At 32.5% G+C, this 27,868-nt stretch overlaps 2 protein-coding genes across 3 annotated transcripts; both read right to left on the bottom strand.

Annotated features, from left to right (window-relative positions):
- Positions 1-87: 87 nt before the first annotated feature.
- LOC142606959 (non-specific phospholipase C2) lies at positions 88-4,777 on the bottom strand. The gene is made up of 4 exons (XM_075778340.1): positions 4,192-4,777; positions 2,713-3,320; positions 1,181-1,360; positions 88-571 (listed from the first exon to the last, which is right to left on the bottom strand). Exons 1-4 carry the CDS (start codon positions 4,650-4,652, stop codon positions 261-263), a joined length of 1,560 nt encoding a protein of 519 aa, XP_075634455.1. The 5' UTR covers positions 4,653-4,777; the 3' UTR covers positions 88-260.
- An 8,471-nt stretch (positions 4,778-13,248) lies between these two features.
- Positions 13,249-21,710, bottom strand: LOC142607021 (nonsense-mediated mRNA decay factor SMG7). 2 transcript variants are annotated; one of them, XM_075778424.1, is made up of 8 exons: positions 21,501-21,710; positions 20,074-20,183; positions 19,268-19,873; positions 19,020-19,142; positions 17,474-17,706; positions 15,396-17,362; positions 15,148-15,288; positions 13,249-13,856 (listed from the first exon to the last, which is right to left on the bottom strand). In XM_075778424.1, exons 2-6 carry the CDS (start codon positions 20,143-20,145, stop codon positions 15,418-15,420), a joined length of 2,979 nt encoding a protein of 992 aa, XP_075634539.1. In that variant the 5' UTR covers positions 20,146-20,183; positions 21,501-21,710; the 3' UTR covers positions 13,249-13,856; positions 15,148-15,288; positions 15,396-15,417. The 2 variants fall into 2 exon arrangements, with proteins under 2 accessions (XP_075634539.1, XP_075634540.1); XM_075778425.1 differs by lacking the exon at positions 21,501-21,710 and adding an exon at positions 21,039-21,159.
- Between the last annotated feature and the right edge of the window lie 6,158 nt (positions 21,711-27,868).

The raw sequence follows: 27,868 nt of genomic DNA on the forward strand, positions 1-27,868 counted from the left end.
ACCTCATAAAAAATTAGAAGTGCTAATCTTTGTAAGGTCTAGGCACATAATCAATTGTTTAACAACTTAGCACCACTGAACCAGAACTGCCTTGTAAAGAATAAATAGTTTTATTCAGCAATCTACTTATCTTTTTTTTCGCCTTTCTTTTAATTTGAATAGATACAGAGAACTAGTAGTGGTTTTGTACATATGTAAGTACACTACCAGTTTTCTCAACAAATATTTCTATCACTTTTTTTCATTTAGCATCATCCTTCTTATGGATTTTTGCTTGGAGATTTTGATGGCCTTGTAGTGAGAGAGGGCCTCATTTGGACAATTTGTTCTTCATCGACTCCCATTTTCTTGGCATAAAGCCCAGCCTCAAAGAAGCGTTTTACAGCATCATCTACATACTCCTTCCCTTGCCTAACATTCATTCCCTTCCCTATTTTGTCTGGGAAACTTGTGAAGACATTTTCTCCTTTTAGGACAGCCGCTAGCTGCAATAGCTCTTGCTGGAATTCAGTCACCTTGGCCTCTTCATTAGCCTCAGTACTCCTAATCTTCACTGGAGTAGGAAGTTGATCTATTGATATAGCAAGAGAAAATATTGTGATTAATTCTAAGAGACCACGATAGGTCAAGAAATTTACAAAAGTAAGTCTTATGGAAACAATAATTTTCACAACTATCAACATGACCTATCTTAATTGGTACATAATAAAAGTACTAACAGCATTAGAATGTCAGGTAAATAAATGCAATGTTACTGTAATTAAAATTTTACAATATGTCATGTCAGCAATTTTGAAAAAACAAAATATGTAACTACTCACTAGCATTTACAATTGTGGGTTTTTTTCACTATGCATCACAATGTTTCTCTAATTGGTTTATTTAGCATTTACATCAGCTCATGCAAAAATTCATGTTTATTTTAACATAAGAACTTGTTTTTTTATATATAATTGCTTTTCAAAAATATTTACGTCATATTATCTATTTTCCACTAAATTTCACAAAAATATTATTTTTTTATCAATTTTTTTATTGTTCTCTCAAATCATTTTTATCTATATATGTGTAAAAAGTATTAAAAATAGATTTATATGTATAATAGTAATTATATTTACTGTAGCAACAGTTTAAATTTGCAAAAGTTTACATGCGCTGAGGTGCTCTTAAAATGACTAACCTGGGCAATCAGTTCTGGGTTCTATTCTTGTTTGGACAAGTCCTTCAAAGGAGCCAGCCCATTCAACCCTCTTGGTTAGAAAGGGTGAGGACAAGTTGAAAAGCTTCTTCACTGTTGCTGGGATGGATGAGTGTTCATATTCTGATGTTGGAAACGGTGAACCATTGGGCCCATGGACAACTGTATCATTACGACCATCAAAAGTTATAAACTATACACCAAAAATATCAGTATAATAATAATGACTAGGGTTTCACACCATGCTTTTGGACAAAACAGTTAAAAACGAAAAAGTAAAGGGTGAGGTTCCCGTTAATTATTCCAATGTCTGCCATTTATACTATTCTTAAAAAGCAGTGTGAAAATGGAAGCTCCTATTTATGACTTGGGCCTAGCTGAAAGCAAGACATAATGGTAACCAGAAGATCTTAAAGATAGTGCCAAGAAAATGAGGTTCATCATGAAATTGATTAATCTAATGCTACAAACTACAGTACAAATATGTAATTATATAATATATTGAAGTAATACAAATTGGAAAAGATACATGATTTTTGTCAGAGGACTGTGACTAATATATAGCATGTGAATTAAAAATTGTATTTCGCAGAAACTCTTACAAACAAGAATAAAATACAAATAATACAAGACAAATGGTATACAACAACTCAAAGTATCAACTTAATTACACCCAAAATATTCAAAAAGGATTGTAAAGTAAAGGACGATATGTTGTTAGGGAGTTGCATACGTTCTTTATTTCATATTGGTGATTGGTGAGTGGTCCAATATTTCACTTGCCTTAGATAAGACTTATGCTTTTGTATAGATATGATTGTGGATGGTGATGTTGACAACCATTAGATATAACAACAAAATAAAGAGACTTTTCTCCATTGGGGAAAAGACATTTTATGCCTACGAATATCTTCTTCTTCTTCTTTGAGATTATAGCTTTTCTTTCGGTTAATTTATTACTATATTATTTGTTCATGTACAATTATTAAAGCCTCAAATTTTTTAAGTATATTTGTACTTTATTAACTCTTAACAAGTAAGTAAATAAATTAACTTTTAAAACAAATAGTGGGAAATCATATACACCAAGAACATTAAGATATTTTTCGTCTAGAAGAGGCATGACTTTCCTCCCATTTCCTAGTAAAACACAAAAACCAAATGTCTACTAAAATGACTTTTGCACAAAACATGGATGTCATTGTAAAGTTCATAGTATATTAGTCTTACCTTCATTAACGTACATTTGGATTAACTGTCATTTCATTAATAAAAAAGGGTGCATTTAGATTAGTTTTTATTGAACATTTTTTCAAAGTATAATTATATGATCTTAAAAAAATTAAAAATTGGGTAATGATTATCACACCGTAGCTGTTCCACGCAGGCTAATATTGTATTTTAAAAATTCAAAAAAATATATACCCTAATATACGCGTAATAAGTCGTGTGCAACAAGATTTACAGATTTATACACAAACAAAGCAAAAATGGGTAAGACTTTAATTACTTACCAGTGCCCTTTTCAATCCAAGGAGAGATGACAATGGTAGGGACCCTAACACCCAGACGATCAAACTTGAAATTAAAAGGTTCAGGTCCCACAATCCCATCAGGATTAGGGACCCCACTCACTGGTGTAGGCACATGATCATAGAACCCACCATGCTCGTCGTACGTGATCACCAAAAGGGTTTCATTCCACTGTGGGCTAGCCCTCAGTGTCTCATACACCTCCTTCACAAACATTTGACCATTGTACACATCGTGTGATGGATGATCATCATTGGCTGGATTCAATTTATTGTCAAAGTAACGCTGTTCCACCACAACATAACCTGGGAGCTTGCCTTTTTTTGCATCATTCTTAAACGACAAGCCGTATTCATGGAAGTTGCCCACGTACTTGAGCTTCCTTAGGTTTCTGTAGAAAAGGACAGTGGGTAGAGACTGGTAGTATATTCCGAAGGATATTCCGGCGTCGGCAAGGTCTTCAAAGGTTGTTCTTTGTGGGAGTCCCTTTTCTAGTTCTGCGGCGATGTTGCTTGTTAATCCAGCTGAAGTTCCTGAATGCACGTAAAGCCTGTTCGGCTGTGTCGAGGTGGGTATCGAAGCAAACCACCTAAGATACATACAAATTAACGTATAATTGATATCTATGTCGATAATAATAAACAAATATTTCATGTATTTTGCTGTGATTGGTTTATTAAGGTTAAGAGGTCAAATTTGTAATATTTCTATTATTCTTCTTTATACAATAATTAAAGAATAACTTATGGATAAATTAATATGTGAGTGTGACTGGTGAAAAGAGATAAGGTTATAATTGGAACTTACGAAGTTATCATATATGGCACATTGAAAAAATTAAGGAATTATTCTTTTCTCTCTTTTTTTTTAACAGAACTTTTTTGGATGGAAAGGGAAGGGAAAGAAAATGTTTTTTTCTTTTCATAAAAATCAATAAATAAATTTCTCACAAAAGCTATATTTTTTTTTCTTTGGCATATGTCAAAATTAAATTAGTTTCTTGTTGTGAATAAATGCTAGATTCTAGATAAAAGTCCTACGCAGAAACTTGAAATTTCCTCAAATAGTTATCCAAACCTAGGACTTGTTAAATGACATTTTCAAATTCTAGTACCTCCCTAAATTCCTGCTCCAAATCCTCTATCCAAAGTCCAAACACAAGGTCAGTTTATAAGGTTGAGTGGATTTGTTCCACTAATTTGAAAGAATTCATTTCACTAGAATTCAATTAATTCAGAAAATTAAAGGGATCTAGAAGTCCAAAAGTTTGAAAAATAAAATTGAGGAAGCTAGATGGTTATGCATATATGTGATTAATTATGTGGCGGTGATCGTGATCAATAATGATTAAAAAATTAAGAAGCTTAATTTGAAAATTGAAAGCAAACCATGCATGTGAACTTCTAGAATATCTTTTAATTTTGTCCCATAAACCAAAAAAAAAAAAATCAATCAATTACCTGTCAAACACTGCAAACTCAGAGACGAGAGCTTTGTACACAGGAACGGTGTCGGGTTCAAAGCCATTCATGACATCTTGAGACATGGTGGTAGTGTTATCCATAGCGAAAGCTTGTTGAACAAAGCCATTCATGGGAGGTGGGTTAGCTGAGGTGTCACCAGACCCAAACACTTGTTCACGTATGGCTTGGAAAGAGTGGCCTGGGTCAGGGTCCACGTATTGGGACTTGTTGTTGAAGTAGAATCGCTTGGAGTTTGGGTCAGTGACAGAGAGTGCATTCCATTCAGAGCCAGTGACACCATTGATTTCTGGGTTCAGTTTCTTCATCCAACCCAGCATGTGATCAAAGGACCTGTTCTCCATCACAAGGACAACAATGGTTTTGATGGGACTTGCATGAATTGGGCTGTGGAGGAGGAGGAGGAGCATGGATAAGATGTAAAACATTTTGGTAGCCATTGGAGTAGTTCTTTTGGTACCCTTTTTTTTTTTTAGAGAGATAGAGAGAGAGAGAGACAGAACAGTAATGTGAGTATGTTTGTGTGGAACTTGGCTAAGTCCAAGAAAGAGAGATAGAGCCCGTGAGCTTGTCTTGCGGCTCTTGTGAGCTCCTTTAAGGACAACTAGTGGTGACAGGTGACCATCGAAATTCTTTGAAAAATGCCAGTATCATATCAAAGTTTTCAACTTCTACCACAAATGGCTACATACCATGTTATAATTGGTTCCTATCAACAAAAATAAAAAAAAATAAAGGTTATAATTGGTGGGAAAAAAAATAGTAGGTTTATATATTTACCATTCACAATTTACCATGTGATAAATTGTCCTCATATTATTCAATTCTTTTCAAATAAAAAATCATTTATCTTATTGTTTTACAACAATTTTATAAACAAGTTTAATTCTAATTTGACGTGTTGAAATAGTGGGTTGTAAATGGTGTGAAAAAAGCGAAGGATCCATATAAAATTGAGTTTATCTAATTCGACGTGTTGAAATAGTGGGTTATTAATAACTGATGGTTCACTCTTTTCTTCGACTCACGCTTATAAGGCAGAAAGTGGGGAAGTATTTCTTCGATGTGGGATTCATGAAAAAAGCCAAAACCAAGTACAAGTGCAACACTTACTTGAACAGAAGCTAAAAAGTGTCCCCACAACACATTTTTAGAGAATTTTTTCATTTAACCTTCAAATTTATCATCTTCTAATTACCACTGTGTCACTCTTTAACCTTTCACCTATGTAAAGTTTTTACTCAATTTATATCCATTTAAACTTCTATCTAAGCAAGGATTTACATGATCTATGTAATGTTCAAAAAAAATTATCAATGTAATTTTACTATAAATAATTTTATTTTCTTACCATTTAAATTTAATAAAATTTATGATAAATATTTTATATATATATATATATGGAGAAGAAAGAGAAGACTCAAAATAATATGTAAATGCAAAGAAAGTACTAATAGCTAATATGTAAAAGCCAAGAGAGTAAAAGGTGTCAGCATAAAGTATTTGTCTAGTAGAGTATAAGAGTTAAAATATTAACATTTTTTCGAAAAATGAATCATTTTTCAAAAGGAAATTTTTAGAAAATTGTCTCATTTTCATATATTTAATAGCAACCTTAAAATGAATTAAAAAATTATCTTTTAACTTTTTTTATTTCATTTGGTGTGAGATAAAGTTGTTTTATAGAAAATTTAAGTAAAAAATAACTTTATCTTATGCCAAGCTAAATAATAAAAGTCAAAAAATAGTTTCCTTTGATCTAATTTTTTTTTATATTCAAAAACAGAAAAACACAAATAAACTATCTTTACTTCTCTATTGAAATAAACGAAGTATAAGTATTTATTGCATTACTTGTGTAAAAAATCGCTATACGGAAACGTGGCATGGTACATGCGACAAGGAAGATACACAGTACTCTTGTCGTATTTTTGTTTGTCCTGATTGTATGGGCAGTGAGGAATTGACAATGAAACATTCATAGACTTGAAAGGGAATTATATATGAGGCCACGATCACGAACAAGTAAAAATTCCGTTAGAGATTTAATATAATTTTACCCTTTTTTGGGTGGACAAAGAAAGCATAATGATTTGCTTAAAAAAAAAAAAAAAGAAGCATAATGAGTACATGACTACATTGTTTTTTGTAAGTGCCAAAATCTAGTTCCAAAATTTTATGGATATTTTTCCTTATTTTTTTGTTTTGTTGCTAAAGGGGCTTTTTTCCTTTTGATATGGACAAGACAAAGAAGTTTCATTGGGAATTGGGATAATTATCCGATTGAGAATGTTGATTAAATCTAGCTTCTTCTTCTTCTTTTTTTTCAAGAATTTGAGACGGAAAGATTATCAAGGCCATTTATCAATCTAATTTGAAATGAAGTAATCGTGTGAATTTGTATGGACGTTCCTTTTTCTTTTTCTTTTTTTTGGGAACCAAATGTATCATTTCATTAATGTCAATGTAGAATAGATTACAATGCTTCCTTAGTAATAATAGCAACAGTACAAATTGATGAGTCCTCTATTAGTCTATCTACATGTTCGGCTATTTTTTATCATTATAAAACCAATATTATAAATTTAAAATACTGTCTTATCTTTAAAATAAATAGAAAAGAAGAACAAAGCATTACGACTTAAGCCACCGTGTGAGCTGCATTATTTGCTTGCCTCTTCACATGTTCAAAAGCCCATGCACTCACCCAAGGGCATAGCAAAATGTTATTCAGCAAAAAAAAAAAAGGGCATAACAAAATGTTTTGCATCTTCAATCATAGGGCTAATTGGTGACAGATTTTTCTGTTTCACTACGCTGTGCTGTTAGTACTGATAGTGAACCACTCTCTCTATATATGATGATAATTGACGTTCCTTGAATCTTGTCTCAATTGCCAAATTGATAGCTCACCTCACAGCCATAAATTCAATGCTATCCAAATCCTGGGCATTGCCCACAATTGAAAATTTTAAATTCACATAAGAAATTATTTTTATATTATTGAAACAATTATATTTTAAAATATTTTCATTGTACTAAAAACTAATAAGTCCTTTTCAGATATATTCTCTTTTCTTTTATTTTTTGAGAAATCAAATATATTTTCATTTAACCTTTTAAGTTTGTATCTAACAAAATCCATTCTTGACGCCTTTGTTTTTACTACAAAATTACTTATTATAAATGAAACATTTTTTGTTAATTAACAAATTATTTTAGAGCACTGTTTTAGGAGTAATAGACTCTCTCTTTTTGGTAAGGAAATAAATTCCAAATTGTGGCAGCACAACAATTGCAGAGATGTCATGTTAGAAGATAATCCCAACTACCATAATTTATCGTCGAAAATGGTCACTACTCACAAGTTATCTAGTTTTTTTTTTTTTTTTTTGAGAGAGAGTTTCAATCTATGATGTCCGCTCCTGATTATAACTCTTTATCATCAGCCAAAACACTAATCGATTTTTGATATAGGTGGGAATTGAACTCCAGATCTGTTATTCAACCATCAGAGACTTTACCAGTTAAACTAATGGAAACCCACAAGGGCCACAACTAGTTGTCTAGTTAGAACTTAGAAGCCAAGCTCCTTCCTTCTATGATTATTTCTCTTTTTATTTATTGATAATAATTAATAATAACAAAGTATTTCTTTATTATTAATATTATGAAAAATGATATGTTTATAACATTTTTATAACAAATTTTAGATGGTAAGTTGATACTAGATTTAATATGAGCCATAATTCAATTTTCAGCCGTATTAATAACAAGTACCAGCACACACTAACTTTTTTTTTTTTTTTTTGAGAAAATCAACACATACTAACTTAGTGACAAGTTATATTTTTTATTTAACAACCTATATTGATTTAAGATTTTTTTTTTTTTTTTGAGAAACCATATTGATTTAAGAGATATATACCTAGTATAGGTGAATAAATATTAAATATAACTTTTTTTTTAGAATTAAATACAACTTAATCCAAGTTCGAGTACTTGAAATTAATCTCCATTTACCACCGTACACTCTTGATGCGATAGTCACTCCACAAATATAAGTGCTTGTGGGGTGTGGGAGCAAGGGTCGGGATTCAAGTCTCCAAGAGGGAGCTTCACACGCATATATACTTAGATTAAGCTAGAGTAAAAATTCTACCTTGTATCAAAAAAAAATCTCCATTTAGGCTCTATATATGAACATTTTGTCTACGATTTCATTTATTTGTCAACAATAACAAAGCATATTCCACCATTTATTTTTTCAAACAATAGAATATGCAGCCACTTAGATTTTATTTATCACTTTCCCTTTTTTTAACAAGATAAATGTAAACTCTATTAATTTTGTCAAGAGCCTTGCATCTCGACTGACACCTATTTTTAATCTAAATAGAAGCAAATCCAAGGTCAAAATCCCTCACACTTCCAAGTATTAAATTATAAAAAATAATATAAGATAAAAAATCTATTAATTCAAAAGACTACACTCTATTAAGCATTAGCATTGGGGGTTGTAACCCCCCCCCCCCCCCCTTTAATTCCTATTTTACCAACCAAGAAAGTAGAAAAGGGCTTTACTTGGGTGGGTACCTAAAATTTTTTGCCCAGTATGAACAACCCTACTATTCATGAGTTGTAAAAATAAAAATACATATTTTATTGGAGTGAGAGAGGAATAGAAGAAAAGAGGGAAGAGAGAGATGGGAAAGAATAGAAAGAATTGATTTATTTATATTATTTGTTAGTATAGTTTATATTATTTTAATTTTAAATTGCAAATTACACCCCTAAAGTTTAAGGGTGTTTGGATTTTACACCCTAAAGTTTCGGAATTTAGATTTTACCCCTTGAAATTTAGAGATGTTTGGATTTTACATCCTAACGTTTCAGAATTTGGATTTTACCCTGTTAATTTTAGGAATGTTTGGATTTTACTTCCTAAAGTTTGGGGTATTTGAATTTTACACCCTGAAATTTCAAAATTTCGATTTTACCCCTTAAAGTTTGGTGATATTTGGATTTTACGCCCTAATGTTTTAGAATTTGGATTTTACCCCCTTAAATGAATGTTTGGATTTTGCTTCCTAAATTTTGGGTGTGTTTAGATTTTATACTCTAAAGTTTCAAAATTTGGGGTGTAAAATCTAAACACTATCAAACTTTAAGGAGTTAAATCCAAATTCCAAAGCGTCATGGTATAAAATCTAAACACCTCCAAACTTCTAGAGGTAAATTTCAAATTTTGAAATTTTAGGGTGTAAAATCCATATATTACCAAATATTAAGAGTATAATTTACAATTTATCTTTATTTTATTGAATTATAGATACTTTTTTGCATTCCGGATATTAATGCTTAGGCTCTCTATCCCGTTTCTTTTCTTTTTCTATTTTAACAGGCAGAAGTTGACAAATTTAAAGTTAGAAGACAAAGTAGAAAATGTTGAAATGAAGGTAGATTATGTCCTTTGCTGCCACGGACTTGCTTGAAGATTAGCTGGTGACAACTACCAACCACATAAGCAAACTGTTAAAAAGATATTACTACATCAATGTCAATGAAAATTAAAGGCACATGCTCCCCATAAGGCATGCTGAGTGCGACAATTTATAAATGCAGCCAATCTGATTGCGACCGAGCTTTCATCTTCCACGTTACTCTAAACTTATGTTTTTCTTCATGTTCATACGAGGTTGGAGTCCGAGCTCAAACAAGGATTTTGATTAATTAAATTAACTTGATACTTTGGTAGTTTGGTTTGCTGGGTATTATATCATACTACTAATTTGGAGTGGCATATTCTATCCTCTATGCTTTATTCTTCCCTTTTTATATCTGTTTTTGTTATTAATGGTAATAACTCTTTTATGTCGGTTGAAATGATTACAAATCCACACGTTTTGACTTGGTGGTAAAATACAACCAGGTGGCCAATTACTAGTTTTGACTTGATGGTAAAATACAACCAAGTGGCCAATTACTTTTTCTTTTCTTTTTTTTTACCGGGTAGAATTTTATTCTAACCTAATTTAAGTGTATATGAGTATGAAGCTCCTTCTTAAAGACTTGAACTCGACTCTTATCCTCCACACCCCCACAAGTACTTATACTTATTGAGTGACCATCGCACTAAAAGAGTACAGTAATAAGTAAACAATTACTAAGTGAAGGCAATATTTGGTGTAACGAGAATATAAAACATCTTCTCTTATGCTGTGGAATAGGTTCCACAATTGTGAGATCCAAAGCCACGTGAGAGAAATGTTATATATATGGCCTACACAAAATAAAAATTCAAGTAGAGACAAATTAGTGTCCGTAGATATATCTTCTGCAAGAAAAACATTGAGATTTAAGCCATGTAAATGTAATTATATTTCTTTCTTGTATATTAGTCATATGTGCGAACTTTAAACGTATAATATTTAAGTACTTATATATTTCTTTCCTCATATAATAGTCAACTATTTGCTCTTGTAATATTTAAAAAATAAGGGAAATGCTACCGATCCTTTAAAAGAAATGGTTAATAATCTATTTAAAGAAAGTTTTATAGAAAAAAAATAATTAATGTTTTGACAGCTTTTTTTATTTTCCATAAAAGTAGTGTCAAAACTTTCCTAAAATAAATTGTTAATCATTACCCTAAGGGCACCTATTAGCATGACCCAAAAAATAATTAGAGATGGAAGTTTGATTTTATTGTATGAGACATGCAAGGACAGGAATATATAAAATACATTATTGCAACAATGTGAAAGACTTTGGCGTTTGCAAGCGATCACTATCGTTAAACAAACACTTTCTTCTTTGTTTTTAAGGCTTTAAATATTTGGGACAAATTATTTTTGAGTTAAAAAAAGATTTTATACTTGGTATGATAATCATTCCACAAGTATAAGTGTTTATGAGGTGTGGGAACAAGTGCCAGGATTCAAGTTTCTAGGAGGGAGATCCACACACATATATTTAAATTAAGCTAAAGTAGAATTTGTATTTTGTATATAAAAAAAAAATTACATTCAAATCTTACGTACCTCTCTTAAATCTCACGAGTTAGGTATATATATTGATGATAGAATTAATGAGAGAGAATATTGAAATAGAATAATTCACCCTCATTAGCAATGTCCGAACCCTTACCATGCCCGTCAAAATATATGCTCCTTGTAATTTTTTTGCTTATTAGTAAGTTTTTGCTAATTATCATGACGAATGTTTAGACAAATTTTTTTAACCGAATTACACTTTTAAACATTAAAGTTCATGATTATTTCATTTTAATTCCTTAAGTTTTGGACTTTTCATTTTTTTTTTTTCCATAAGTTCGATAATATTTTCAAAATGGTCATTCCATTTATCTCCATCGCTGATTTAGCTATTAAATGCCATTAAAACGATAGTCTCTCTCTCTCTCTCTCTCTCTCTCTCTCTCTCTATCTCTCTCTCTCTCATCTACAAAAAAACCGGGCGAAAATAGCAACTTAGCCTTAAGTTTCAAACAATATAATTAGCAGTTACTAATTCCAAACTATATTTTTTATTAGCATCTCGAGTCTAAAAAAACTCGATTTTGGGCCTATAAATCGAGTCTTTAAGGGGCGATTTTTATGGTCTAATTCTGTCTGATGTGACATATTTTCCACCTGGCGTCTAGTTGGAAATCGAGTCTTAGAAACTCGATTTATATGTTATATCTATTCCTATTTTCTTCTTATTTTTTCCATTTTTCTTCCTCACTACTCTCAATCTGCTTCTTTCTTCCTCCTCCTCCTGCACAAGCCCAGCCGCCGCCGACCCATGCGCAGCCGTGGATCTAGGGCATTGGTTTTTTTTTTTTTTTTTGTGCATGCTGGATCCTGTTCAGTCTTGATCTTCTCATGGTAGTGGATGAATTTTGATGGTTGTTGTGGATTTTGATGGTTGTTGTGGATTTCAGATGGTAAAAGACTTAGATTTTTTTATTATGGGTTTGTAAATCGAGTATTAGAGACTCAATTTCTAAGTAGATTCCACGTGGAAAAAATGTCACATCAGACATTAAAAATCGACCCTCAAAAACTCGATTTTTGGCCCAAAATCGAGCCTCTAAGACTCGAGATGCTAGTAAAAAATATAGTTTGTAAACGAGAACTGCTAATTATATAGTTAGAAAGTTAGAGCTAATTTGCTATTTTTGCCAAAAAACCGTTTTGAAAAGAGAAACCAAAAGGTCCAACTATAAAAACATAACCGAAATGGACAACATTGAGAAGCAAGCTCAAAACTATGGAAAACGATTTACCTCATCATTTTTGTGTAAAGGCAAATTATTTAATACACTAAAGCAATCCTTCCTCTTCTCACATAAATAATGAGCCCACCATATATTTAATTAGTCGAATTAATTATTATGTATAATGAAACAACCCTTGCTCTTGCCACTAGAATATTGAATAATTACTCCTATTTAGAAGCAAGTACATCTGTGTGTCACCAAAGGTCCAAATCATTTGTGTAGAGGCAAAATTACTCAAAACTCTGAAGCAATACTTCCTCTCCCTCTCCTCACATAAACAGTAGGTCTTACTATTGATTTAATTAGTTAAATTCATAATTAAGCAACGTTTGCACCCAAAATGTTGCATAATTACTCTTGCTTAAGGACCTACTCCCGAAATGTTGCAAAATTACTCTTGTTGAAGGACGGCATACGTTTGTGTGTGGCACCACTGCCCCAGGCCCAACAAGTTTTAGTGTTCGTTTGCCAACTTGTCTTTTTTGCTAGATTTCAGTACTTTTTGTCTCACTTCTTCCCCCCCCCCCCCCCCCCCCCCAAACAAACAAATAAACTATTTTTTTAATTAAAAAAATTATATTCCAACTTATTTCCTTTCGTCTCATTTTTAGCAAATAAGCTATCAAAAATTGAGAATGCCAAACTCACGCTTGGAATAAAAGCCACAAGACAACTCCCCAACAAAAATGGTTGGGGGAAAAAAGAAAGCAAAACGAAAGCCAAACTTGCCAAACAATTAGTAAGAAATCAAAGCAACGAAAAGCCAATATACCATGAGATATAATCACTTTAACAGGGGAGGTATATTCCACAGATTATTTTCATAATAAAAAAAAGTTCGAGACAATCCCGACTTCAACACCAAAGTGTTATTGAATTATGACCCTATCATATACTCAAACCCAGTAGATGATAAATATAACATAAAAGATCTTTAAACAAAGACCAGAGACACCACACCGGCACTCACCCAAATATACCCTTCTTGTCGTCATTACCAGATCGCACTATCCAACTTGCTGATACCAAAACAAAGATCATAACCAGCAACCACTGGAGCTCTCCAAAGCTTCACAAGCGAAGAAATCGGAGTAGCATTATTTATTATCAGCAGCTAGCTGAAAGACCATTACAGTGATTTTTGACAGCTAGACTGTCTTAACAGTTAAGTATAATGAGGAGCATTTCTTTATTCCACCAGTTAGATGACTGAGACATAAGTCCCAACACCAACAGATGATCTTATTAACACGTTCTATCCATCCCAAGTAACCAGACAAGGCATTTACTTCTTATGAACTCGCATCATAATAGATGTTTCCATATTTCTCTTCCTCCGGGCTGGAGAGCTTGACGAAATCTGTTAAAATTAAGGCAATCAAGGTACAATTAATACCACACTTCACTCCCAAGCAAAGAAAATTAGAAAAAGAAAGCCACGAATTCTGATTCTGGCCCCAAACAAACAATAAACTATGCATGTACATTGCATGGAACCGTTTATTAGTCTGTGTGTTTGGGTGCATGATGTATATGGATAAGATGGAAGTGGTCAAGCTCCACATCCCATTAAATAAATTCAATTGACACTAGTCAAAATTTCCTCACTTTTAACTATGATTGTGGGGTAGAAACACATCACAGGTAGTACTGCAATATACAGTCACAAATGTGGCTGACAAGCAGAGAGAGAGCGAAAGAGCCATCCATGGAAGTTATCAGATGGATATGGTTCTAAACCAGAGAGAGAGAGAGACCAAAACAATCTTTCATTCTATCCCTAGCCCGTTTCTTTGCAAATTAATACATCTTTTATACCTTTAGCAAGTCAATTGGAAAGAGCTAAAAGATATAGCCTATGTAACTATGCCTTACAAGTCCACCAATATATCAAAATGTAACACACTGATCTCAACAAAACTGCTCGCTCATGGGCAAGCAAATTTTGACCCACCCAGTAGTACCACCTAAGAAAAGAAAGCATTCAAGTCGGGGTGAACCATTAAACAACCCATATCCAACCCAACAAGGAAGTTTTGGTTCAATTTAGGCTCAGATATACTACTGAACAAAATAAAATTTATTAGTTCAAACTGTTTTTAAGTATTCTAATTCAGTTACATATTTCCACAACCACATTAGACTCGGAACAGATAATTTTGAATCAGACAAAACGAACCAACTCTAACCAAAACCATTGCAATGTCTAATTTCCAAGCAAGAAAATATAATAAAGCATTTGTTCAAATAATATGCGTGAGTGTATGTATTGGACGCAGTTTTCCTCCAAAAAGTTCCTCCAACCCACTACATGGCAACTTAAAAGATTATCTATGTTTTAATGTCATGCGACTTTGTTTAAGTGATTTAATACACATTGAAGGTCTTATAAACTGCAATGATATGGGTTGGATGAGATTCCCAAAATCTGGAGGAAACCTTTGTCCATATATACATATATAATCTGAACCAGAAAGGGGTTCATACTCATTGATATTGGGGATTCAATCTAAATAATGGAAAACCACAACTAGTAGGAAACATGTACCACAAATACCCAGATATTGAAGAGAAGGAATGAGAAAACCGAACATAATGGCATATGTGAAAAATACTTATATATATATATATATATATATATATATACTCACTTGTGTAATAGCAAGTGCCTGCAACAAAGCCAATGCCACCCAAGCTCCAACAAAAATTCAACATTGACAAGGCTGCAAAGTTGGAGTTCAAATTTGGTAGCAAAAGGATGCAGTACATTCACCAGAATCATTCTTGAGGACCTGAGAAATGTCAGAATGTCAGATCAGAACCAGTTTCTTCTAATAATAATAAGAATACCAAATATTTACCAACCACGACTTAAAAAGTATAAATAAATTGATCTTACCACTTATACTCTCATACCGACATCACACGAAGTAACGACCTGTCCAAACGGACTGTCCTTTATATTGTTCAGGCAGGGGAGTAAAGTGCTGATTTCCATTGACAAGTTGATGCTGCTGCTGCAACTGCAACTGCTGTTCATGGTGTAGGTTTAGCTGCTCAAGCATCTGGTATTCTTGCCAGCCTTTTTGTTTTTCTACTGAGAATGGCATGGCTGGAACTTGTTTTCCAGGAAATGGAAAACTGACTGTCCCATTCATGCCATTGCTGATACTGATGGGCTGGGGGTTTGAATAAGATGGGTAATTGATCGAACTATTTGACATAGAGCCTTTAGCTGATGCTGGCAACTGATATCCATCCAACCAGCTATAATCATCCATCAATGGACTCTCATTCACCAAATCTGAACCAGAAATAGGTTCATTCACTTGTTTAGAAGGAACAGGGCTGAAACCAGGTGGAGGCCCAATGTGTCTAACAGGCCGACTAACTGGACTTTTTCTCAAACCTACTGGCAATGCTGATGATGTCTTTACAGCCAAATTGTCAGACATAGCTCCAGAAGATGCAAAAGCATCAATCTTAGATGGTATCACAGCTTCTGGGACTTTTGCAAGACTGTAAGACATACCAGAAGTATTAGGACCGATAGCTTGCTGGATGGAAGCTGAAAATGCAGGAGGAGTGGACATGCCAAAATCTTGTTGCTCGGATTTCATTATATGACCATTCTCCACAAAGCTTAGACCTTTGAAACCATTAGCAAGAAGAGATTCACCTTCCAGTGGCCACTTCAAAGCATGAGATTGAGCTGATTGAAAATGCTGGGGGACTATATTACCAAAGGATGTAGGCACTTGTGAACCCACATCAAGAGCAATCTGCTGCTGAAGATTACCTAGAGGAGCTGAAACAGAATTACCAAGAAAATTCAGATCACCCGCAGAAGCATTTTGACCAGGCTCCAGGCCCCCATACTGATCCCATTTTAAACCAACCACGTCAGTCCGCCTCTCAGCCACTGTTGGTTTAAAAACTATAACTTCATCCTCCTCTTCCTCTTCCATAAGTAGCTCAGGATTTGGCTGCAGGACACCCAAATTATTTGATGTCTCCATTTGTTTTTCAACCATAATACTACTTGTATTAGGGATGCCTGAATAAGTGGTTGGAAGCACAAGATCATCCAAGCCTTGAGGCTCAACACCGATAACAAATTTCTTCACTTTTGAATCAAAATGTATCGTTTCTTGATCAACCCTAACCACATTTGCAAGAGCCTTCCCTGCAGCTAGAATCCTTTTAATACGAGCCATTCTTTCCTTGTTACCATCACCTCCAAAGGAATGCTTCCTTGAAAAATCCAAAATGGTTTGAGCTGGAATTAGAGGCACGAAACCTCTTAACTCAAGGTCCTCCCACAAAGCAAGCCTGTTTTCAGTTTCATCTTCTTCATACCTGCTCATGTTATTAAAGCAACTCTCATCTTCATCATCATCTATGGACATCGGCCCATTGGAAAAGAGCTTGTTTAAGAAAGAAATGCAATGGTTCCAAAATTTTGATCTAATCGTTGCCTGTTTTTCATCCGCATCACTGCCTGCTGCAATATCCGGGCAACATGCCAACCATTCTACAAACACCAGAATGCCAGGTAAAAGGCAACTTGAAGAAGGTTCACGTAGCTGCACACATCTCTCCAATATGCGTCCCATCAACTCAAAAACTGCAGTAAATGCATTCTGGAGTAGAACAGCACGCTGTACAATTTCCGCATAAGTCTGACCTTCAGCCTCTTTTCTTACATTGTGAACTGTAAATACAAGGATGGCAATAAGTCTAACAATGAGAAGTCCATTCTCACGAGCATCCACACCAAAATTCAGATCTTCTTCGGGCCCAGAAGACAGAAGCTCACATAAACCACTGCTAACCAAAGAGAGAACTTCTGCAAATGTCTCCAGGCTAGAAATGAAAAGTCAGAATAAATGTCATTATCCATAGAAGATGAGAAAAAGTCAGTCCAAAAAGCATGGTCAATTATAAAATCCAATTAGTAAAGATTCCACTTGATACCTTGTACGTGTGAAAAGAATGCCATTTAGACGAACAAATCGGATGCAAAAGGATTTATACGTCTCAGGCACAGCAGATGCTCTCTCCTTAACCTGGCTACTTTCTGAGTTGATATCTTTTGATACAAGTTTTGCATCCCCTTTCCCTCTTCCTTTGCCAGTCACCCGCACAGGTGACCCCTTAACGACAGAAGCTTTAACATCCTCAGGTAGTTGAGAGTAACTCTGACGATTCTGGCAAGAATAATAATAATAATAATAATGATAATAATAAAAAGCATAGTCAAACATAAAAACAAACTTTCTTATCGGATCAGAGATGATGATTGATGACCCTAAGGTCAAGACACAGGCATCACACAGAAAGTAGCTTTTAGTTTGCAATAACATAACCAAACATACAGGTTTGCTTGAGAGTTCACTACGCTGAACTTCAACAATTTCATCAAACAATTTGTTTAACCACCAATTGGCATGATCAAACCCAATGAAGGCCAATCTCTAAGCAGTCATTACTATTCTTCCAATCTATTCATTCCATGTGTGGAGATCCAAAAGATGTCAAACTGTGAATAAACTTTGATCATGTAAGAGTAACAACTATTTAGTACTTCAGAGAAGCACATTCTCCAGATTTATTTTGATTACTAAAAAAAAAAAATTGACTATTTTATTGAGAAATTAGTATCATTGCAGTTGAAAAATCATTTAATGGGGTTTCCGTGCCAAAATATGTATGTGTTCCCTGTGGGTGGCATTGAATTTAACCTGTTTTCAAGTCATGATAACCCTGTATGTGTCATTATTTAGTGGCAGATCCTAAGAACATGGATCTTATGTGGGGTAAAAGGATCCATGTAATCAACCCCAATTACGTGGTACCAAGGCCTAGTTTAGTTTATTTGAGTTATATCTTAATAATATTATCCCAAAATAAAATGTTTTACTATGTCTATTTCTTTCAAATGAAGACAGCGAATTGGATTCCAAACCAACAATCGTGTTATTAATTATCTAACTGGTTTTACATTGTCTACATATTCAATAACTTCTAAACAGAAAATGAAAATAGCCATACTTTCCTCACTTCCTATCTCTATACTAATGCGGTCAACTTTTAGGATTTATAACCAGGGAAGCATTTCACATAACAAATCAGTACCTCATCTAAAAAACTAAAGAATGAGAGTAAAAACGCATATCAACACAATAGACAATTCTACACATACAAGACTAAAAAAGGACAGAAATTTCCTCCAAAATCATTTTGGAAGAAAGTTCTTCTAAATTACTATATGGCGACTCAAATGAGCATCCCTTTGTACTTTTAGTCACATGCTTTAGATAATTTAATGAGTCATCTAAACAAAAAATTCATGGATGATCTTGAACCGCAACATAATGAGTTGCAGTTAGAGAGAAAGCTTTCATTAAGAAAAATATGATAAACCCTTATATATACCATAAAACATTTTGAGAAAAAAAAAAGGCCACATTCTCAGGGAAATAATATATATATTCTAGACCAATAAATACAAACATCAAACCTTCTCAAATGCAACAATCAAGTTATCCCTTGCAGTTGAAAATGGACTATCCACTGCCAAACTCCGGAAATATCGATAAACAGCTGCCAGCTCATCCCCCGAATAGGAAGCCAATATAGCAAGCTGAGATAACAACCAGAGAATTTGTCACACCGAAAGATCAACATTAAAAACATAAAACAGAAAAAACAAATCAACTGTATATAAATAGATTGGATCAATGATAAAATGGTAGTAAAGGGCAAAACCTGATGATGGGGATTTCCACTTGATGGCCAAAGAGATGCAGCTTGCAAGTAATAACTTGAAGCTGCTGCAAACTCCCTACTTTTGGAGTCACCCTCCCCATATAATCCTTTGTAACGTGCAAGGTCACCCAAGTATATCAGACAACGATGACAAGATATCAGACCTTTCTTCATTTCAGCAGATTTTTTCCCATCTTTCTCCATAACAATTCGATTCTCTGACTCCTCAGAGAAATAACCCAGAGGAAGCCCATACTTGTCTCTGATTTTCAAAATGAGTTCATGGTAAAACCCAGTTGCTTCTGAAAGAAAGGTTTTAAACTGCAATCTTATTTTTGTAATTCGGTCTGGCCGTGCAGGGCCTTTCACACCCTGAGATGTGTTTGAGCCTGCAGAAGCTAGAGCAGAACTGAAGTGTCCTCTCAGTTCCTCAATCCGCTTGTAATGAAGCTGCCATAGAGCATATTCAATGTTGTGCTGCTCAGAAAAACCATGATCCTCGAGAATTATTGACTCATAATTCTCACGAATCTGTTGCCAGGCATTGGGATCTGATGGGATTCGTGCCTGGGCAGACCTCCGACGCTTATTCTCCAGTTCAATATTCTGTATAAAGGACAAGTGTGATTTTAAAGAAGACATAAATCTCTCTCTCTCTCTCTCTCTCTCTCTCTCTCTCTCTCTCACACACACACACACACACAGTCCTGGAAGTGAAAAGTCGATTAAAATTTTTAAGAGCATAAATTAGTTGAAGTTATGACAGATAATAAGTCAAGTCCCAAAACTACAGGAAAAGTAGATACCTTCTCATAAAGGCGTTGGGCACGCTCCCTTGATGGAGGAGCAGACATTTTATCCATTTGTACAATCATCATCCATTTAATATGCTCTTGTAATTCCAAAAGGCATTAATCTGTAAATTTTTACAGGCACACAATCATCAACTTGAAGACAAACAAGAAAACAATTCACCTTTTCAATAAAGAGATGAGGAGGAAAGAGAAGAATAACAATGCATTCCCAAAAGAAACAATCCACATCAAATCAATTGTGTAAAAAGAGTTTATAAGTAGCCAACAACATCAATAACAAACAAAATCAAATTTTAACCAATTCCTCATTTAAAGATACTTGAGCACATGCACAAATTGTTCATGACACTTTTTTCCCACTTTGTCTGGTCTAATTCAACAAGTAGAATTGCAAAACTGCAAGCAAACATCTTTCTTACTAAAACCACAGCCTCTTAAAGCTCCTTCAGGGAACAAAAAATCCTAAATCAGATTAGTAGATTACAAGTATATCATTTTCTTTTCTTTTTCTTAAAGATTTTATACATTTTACTCCTTGAAATATCTAAAGCTGTAACAAATGGTTCCTAATTCCTAACTTTCTAAAAGTTTCATAAACACCATCGGCAAAATTTCAATTTCATAACACTTCAGACACCCAACCTGGCCAAAAAATTGTGTCGTACTCTGCAATAGCAAGAAAACTAAATCTAGTTTGACCTCCACATCGTTTCTAAATAAAAATCATCCGAAAACACAAACAACAGAATTACTTTTTACAAGCAAAATCAAAGCCATACCCAAAATGTAGAACACAAACAAACTAAAAATAAAAATAAAATAAAAAACTCTTAGCAACATGTTTACAGCTAATCACATATATTTTATACCATTTATTACACCTAACCCAACAAGTCTACAAACCTAGAGACAAAAAAAATAAAAATAAAAAGTCAACAATAAGTTTTCCAACAAACCCCAATTCAATTTAGCACGGGATGTAACTCCAGAAACCTCTTCCACCATATTTCCCACACAAACCCACCGTTTGGCTGCCAGGAAAATGTGGGAAGATCATAGAAATCCAAGGATTTGTATGATTTCTTTTACCTGAACCCCCCAAACAAATAGCAAACTGCTTGAACCTGACATACAATGTTCGACTTAATTAGACAAATTAATATTCCAATTTCTTTGACCCTTTCTTTTTTGGTATTCGATTTTCTCGGCATCCAAACTAAAGGTTAAATAAAAATAGTATAAAAAACAAAAAAACAAAAATATTTACAGAAAGAAAAGAAAAAAGTATAGAGAAATAAAACAAGATCCCCAAAATTTTCTCGAGAATAATACGAGTTTCAGAATCCCAAAACCAAAAACCGAAAAGCAAAAAAAAAAAAAAAAAAAAATTCAATTAATTAATTGAATGGAAAACTGACCTAGCGAATCGGATCCAAGGTGTGAGATTTGAGGAGATCAGAGCATCGGATTGAGAAGAAGATGAGGAAGACAAAAAGTCTTTGTTAGGGTTTGGGTTAGAGAGAGAGAGAGAGAGAGAGAGAGAGGTGTTGGTGGGTTTGGTAATAGAAAATAGAAAATAGGAGATGATGAGGTTTACAATTTCAATGTGTTTTCTTTTTCTTTTCTCTCTCTTTATTACATATAAATCTAACTATATAAGCATACGTACTACTAAGCTATAGCCTATAGGATCGTCCCAGGCGGCGACGACTTTAACGACGTCGTTTTACAGTTTCCTTTTTTTTTTCTTTTTTTTTTTTTGTTAAAGACCCTTAATTTGTGCTACAATCTTTATCCAATCAAAATTGTGCTACAGTTAGATTCGTCTCAATATTTGCACACGCCTCAAATTGTGAACATTTCTAATCCTTTGCTTTAGAAAATAATAAATAAAATAACTCCTAGTTCACAATATTTTTACAAAATTTTCATAATAAATTCTAAATGGCATATTGTTACTACTTGTTACATGTGAGCAAAAATGTAATTTAAATTGTAGATTCAAATTATAACCAATAATAATTTACCATTTTTTTTTTTAGAGAGTTTCAACCTATGGTATCCGTTCCTAATAATAGCTTTTTATCATCAAACCAAGACATTAATAAGTTTTCGGTATATGTGGGGATTGAATCACAGATCTCTTATACAACCATCAGAAACTTTACCATATATAATTTATTATGAAACTATTATAAACGCAGCACTCCTCGTTATATAATAGAAATTGAAACGTTTAAGTCCAAATGGTAACTCCTATGCAAGGGTGTATTGTCCAGTCTAGCAACAAGGACTACATTGGAATGTAATAATTTCTAACAATTTCAAAAAATAAATTTATATATATAAATTATATTATAATTGTCGTCTAAAATGTATGCTCTAAAGTCTAAATTAGTGCTTTCTCAACAAAAAAAAAAAGTCTAAATTAGTGCTAGTATATAAATAAATTAATACATTAATGAGTATAAAATTTTATTTTTCATCTACTCATAGGTGTTGGTGATGTTGTTCACGCGCCTAGTGGTATGATTTTAATATTTATGATCTCTTTAGCTTTTCCTATCTTTAAAATTTTAAAATGACCTCCGTTCCTTCTTCTTTTTCTTCATTTTCTTTTTTTCAAGTTCAGGTAAAAGTGTGAAAACCCAATGAGCTTCTTTTTTTTTTTTTTTATGGGAGCTTTTGTTATTTTTCTTTTCTTTAAAGAAAGTAGTACTTAAAGATGGGTTTCTTTTGTTGTAATCCATTAGTTTTTTCTTTTCTTTTTTTTGGTATAGTAAGGTATGAGCCAATTAAAAAAATGTTTGTTTATTCATTTTTATTACTTTCTAATATAATAGACTTGATAAATTTTTCTTTTAAAAGAGAGTGATGACACGAGCTAACAACGACATTCTTAATAATTAATACCAAAACAACTCTAAACCTTTTGTGACTATATATAATTTATGTTATTTTAATCAATCCTCTCGTATCCTTCTCATAACTCTTAATTAGCTTTCTTTTATTTTTCAAGTAAAAGAGATAAATAACTGTTTTTAAAAAATACAAAATGCTAGCCAAAAGACCCAAAACTATTGCACGTCAGAAGCAACGAGTAGATTTTATACCCTCTTTTTTTTTTTTCTTTTTTTTTTGATGATCGGTAGAGATTATACACTATTTTTGCATGTTGAGATGTTGAGAATCCAGGCTCCTGTATTGGTTTGTTCGGGAGTCCGATTTTGTGAGGTTGGGTATTTAATTTTGGTTGTTTTTAGATATGAACTAAGCCTTCAATCTTTATCTAAAGTAATTATCATCATATTATAGTAATGTCTCTTATCCTTCTATAGATAAAAGTGTAGTTGTCCTTGCTACAAAAACAAAATCACATTTGTTCTAAACAAAAAACAAAATAACATTAATGACACCACCAAACTCGTTAGTGCATGGGATTAGGAGGGCTCTAATTTGAGTCGCTAGTAATATATTTATAACCATTTCAAATAATAATATCATTAATGACTTTTCTGTTGGGTATGCCAGGACTCAATTTTATATGAATAATGCCAGGAATACAAAGTTTTTTACAAAATTTTTTACAAATTGTTGATGTAGTAAATGATTATTAGCAAATGAAAAAAATGATGTTAATAATGAGTTTAAATGAAAACCAATAAGAATCTAGTCACATCAACAATTTATAAAAATATTATAAAATAGTTTGTACTTATAGCATTACTCGTCTTCATTTGGAGTCACTTCACTATTTACAATCATTACTTGAGTTATAATTATACGTAAATGGAAATGAAAACCATGTTTTTAAACAAATTTAGAAAACTACAAATATTCTATTTTTGGCATACTTCTAACTTGTTCTTATCTTTTAATTTGTCAACATTACTAGAACGTTTGTAATTTATTCAAGCTTTTAATAAATAGGTAGGTTCCAGTTAGCTCAACTGGTAAAATCTCTAAAAGTTTAAGAAATTTAGGGTTCAATTCCTACCTACACCAAAAATCGACTGGTGTCTTGGTTTGATGATAAGAGCTATCATCAAAAGCGGACGCCATAAGTTAAAACTCTCTAAAAAAAAATTTTAATAAAAGGGTAGCCACTTGTGTAATGATACTTATTTCACAGAAGATAGACACTTGCATAACATTTTAGGACATTACTTTTATTATATTGTCAATGATAAGATTTCATATTTTATATTGTCTATGAGCAATGCTATAGACACAATTATTTTACAATATTTTTACAAAATGTTAATATAGTCAACCTCTTATTGATTTTCATTTAGACCCACCATTAATATCACTTTTTTATTTACCAATAAACACTCACCATATCAGTAGTTTGTAAAATAATTTATATCTCTAGCATTATTCATTTTCTATAGGTACGTGGTGCATTTCACAATTTTAAGAAGGGGATTATAGCCACTCTAACTTGGTCAAGATCTAAAAAATAATAATCAAGTTATACCATTCAATACGAGAACTAGGCATTTTTTAAGACAATCGAAACACATCGCTTTTTATGTTTTTTTTTATCCTAACCACCATGGTAGACGTCTTTGGTAGCCATTGTTGATAGTCAATTTTGGTCGGTTACCAATCAGTTCATCTTTTTTGAACAACCCTAATTAAGTCATAAATGGGGGTTTAAATTAGCTTAACTGTTAAAAATTGTAATAATTGAATAAGGAATTTGAGATCCAATCTAATTGGTGTTTTGGTATGATGATAATAAGTTATCATCATGAGCAGACGTCATAAGTAAAAACTCTCTTAAAAAAAATTAAATCATAAATAAGAAAAATATTATGGTTATTTTTTTTTTGAAAGTAAATATTATGGTTATTAAGGGAAAACAAATAAAAAAGAGTAGCTATTGCACGCTCTATCAAGGCAGTGTGTATCACGTAAGAGTCCTATGAAGCTCTGACTCAGTTGTGGGAATGAATATGAGTGGGTCCATTCTTTCATATAAGACATGCATTGCTGAAACCGTGGCGCTTTACTCAGTTGGCAAGTTGTACGTAATCCAAGCGCTACGATCACAGCCGTCAAAATGCTTTTCCTTTTCAGTTGGACGGTCAGGATTGTGCAGTTTAGAGGTCGTTGTAATCACCCCCTCTTCTGGGTAAGACTACTTTTTTTTTTTTTTTTTTTTTTTGTGAGAAGGTTCTGGGTAAGACTACTTAAGAGTTAAGAGTTAAGAGATAAAGGAAGATGCTATGTCTAGCCAACTAATAATATCCATCTATTTATAAAAAAAAAAAAAATATATATATATATATATATATATATATATCCATCTATATTATCACAATCATGTCCTATTTCTTAGCCCACTAAGGTATATATATTTATTTTCGTTAATGGGAAAATAATCAAATATATGAAGTTGTTGAAACAATATGAATAAGTTTAGAGCACAACAAAATTGACAATCAATTTTATAACTGTCTAAATTGGCATGTTATTAATGGTAAATAATAAAACAGTATCAGTGATAAACTCAAATGAGAATTAATAATATACTCCCAATTCAACATATATAATTTTTGTTGTAAAATAAGTTGTGCTTATTGAAGCATTTCTTTAACAATATGTGAATAGTAAAATCTCAAAGCATTGTCATAGTATGGCTAAGAGCCTTATATTATTAGACTAGACATATAGCTAAGATAATTATCATTGAGTTAGCTACAATTCAATCAATTTGCCCAAATTTAAGGTTTTCATTGGTCTAGCAGCTAGCTTTACAATGTTCAAAATGCCAATGAAATTCGGAATAAAAATCCTCTATTCCATTTAATATTTTATCAATTATAGAATGTCATTTGTTTTCAAACATACTCTAAAAAATAAAATCAATTATAGTATGTGTCATTTGTCCTTTTTTGTTTTTCCTTTAATGTAGTTATTTGATAGGTAAAGAAAAAATATATATAATAGTAATGTGTTATTGTAATTGGTAAATAATAAAATGTATCACTCAAAATGGGACATTTTTTCCCCATTCTTTTTATGCTTAGAATGGTTTTTCTTTTTCCCCATGCCTTGCCAGCCTTTAATGGTGTGGGTTCGTTTAGCAATAATTGAGATAGAGAGACAGCATTGTTTATTATTTCATTAGTGATGATAGGTTTGTGTCGATGGCAGTGTGGGTTGTGCATTAATTGTCGAGTTGAAGAGAGGGACTTGTTTACTCCATTCCATTGGTAATAATGGTGGATTTGTGTCATTGGTTTGGTGGATGAGTTTTGATTTGATTTTAATCTTCCTAGGTTGAGGTTGAAATTTACTCATAACACTGACTATGGAGCTTTCTCAGAAAATTTGCTACGGTCGTGTGTTTTGGTGGAGGTTGACAATGACCGCTTTAGGAATATTTTTACCCGTTATTAAATAAAAAACTTAAATTATACAAAATTTGATAAAGAAAATGATTTGAATATGTCAACATATATATGCGCGCACACATACAAAATATATGAAATTTACAAGTTTTTATATTTTGAAATCATTATATGATAGTTTCGTTCTCAATATTGTGACTGTAAAGTTGAGGAAAGAAAAAATAATAGTGTCACTAATAATCTCATCTACCGTATGAATTCGATAAGTACAACATATAAAACTCATGTTTTACATTATCTAATAAGCGATTGTCACATCAGTTTTTACTTAAAACTCAATAAATTATACCACACATAATAACATCTCAATAAACTTACAGTTAAGTTTAAAAATTATACTATAACTTAGTTTAAGTATATATATGTGTGTGTGTGTTTGTGGAATGACCATCATAATAAAGTGCGCGGTGGTCGCACAGAAATATTTAATACTAGTAGTAATGATGAGATAATAATCTCGGTTTTCTCACTGTGTATCATGAATGAATCATTTGGTACAAAAATAAATAAAATTAAATTAGAAAAAAATTAAAAATTAATTTGAATTTAATTTAGATTTTAATTATTCTTCAACTGTAATACAATATAGATGATAAGTCAAGAAAATAAAATTTTCTTTTTTCTTTTTCCTTTTTATAATCCAATAATTAGAGGTGAAATGATTTAAAAGTTGGATATCTTTGTTAAAAATATCAGTAAACGTTAATAAATTGAGTTACAAGACTTTCGACAAAAATAAACGATCTTAATCACACTCACACAATATAATATCTCACTCACATCATATATATTGTTTTGTCAACACTTTAGCTCACATTTTACTAACAGAATGATGTAGTTATGACTTTTTACATGGTTGATGACTTGAACTTTCCAAGCTCAATGAATCAAATTGAAAAACCATGTAAATATCTAAGACTAACAATAGGTGTTTTTGACTTTTGCCCCTCTTTTTCACGATCATAGTAATACTTTTCTTAATTTTGGTTAGACAGCACTTTGAAAGTTTCTCAAGTCTTAACCGTGAAAAGGGAAAGACCCTATTTTCAAAATATCATGACTACTGACTAGACTAGTTGGCACGAAGAATTTGAAATTTTTGTACTAATAAAAGTAGAAAAATATCTTAACTTTGATAAAAATTGAAAAAGAAAAAAAAAAGAAAGGGAGAAGGAATGTTATATCAAAATTAAAAACAAAATAAAACTTACAAGTTCTTTGCCAATGTTGTCTTAAAGTGATTATTACATGCTTTCATTATGTTTATGCATTGGAGCTTTTTCTTCTCTCATTTTTATATATACTTTTGTTTGGAAAGAGATTATAAGCTAATTTTTAGCTTTTATGTATAGCTTCTTTTTTCT

Source organism: Castanea sativa, chromosome 8 (assembly GCF_040712315.1).
Source record: "Castanea sativa cultivar Marrone di Chiusa Pesio chromosome 8, ASM4071231v1".
Taxonomy (NCBI): domain Eukaryota; kingdom Viridiplantae; phylum Streptophyta; class Magnoliopsida; order Fagales; family Fagaceae; genus Castanea; species Castanea sativa.

Bases quoted from the DNA above. Each gene is read 5' to 3' on its own strand.
- LOC142606959 (XM_075778340.1), bottom strand. From the start codon at position 4,652: ATGGCTACCAAAATGTTTTACATCTTATCCATGCTCCTCCTCCTCCTC. The intron at 3,321-4,191 runs GTAATTGATTGA...TATGTATCTTAG, and splicing joins GAGTTTGCAGTGTTTGACAG to GTGGTTTGCTTCGATACCCA. The intron at 572-1,180 runs GTTAGTCATTTT...CTATATCAATAG, and splicing joins ACCCAGAACTGATTGCCCAG to ATCAACTTCCTACTCCAGTG.
- LOC142607021 (XM_075778424.1), bottom strand. From the start codon at position 20,145: ATGATGATTGTACAAATGGATAAAATGTCTGCTCCTCCATCAAGGGAG. The intron at 19,874-20,073 runs GTATCTACTTTT...TCCTTTATACAG, and splicing joins CCCAACGCCTTTATGAGAAG to AATATTGAACTGGAGAATAA. The intron at 17,363-17,473 runs GTATCAAGTGGA...TTTCATTTCTAG, and splicing joins ATTCTTTTCACACGTACAAG to CCTGGAGACATTTGCAGAAG.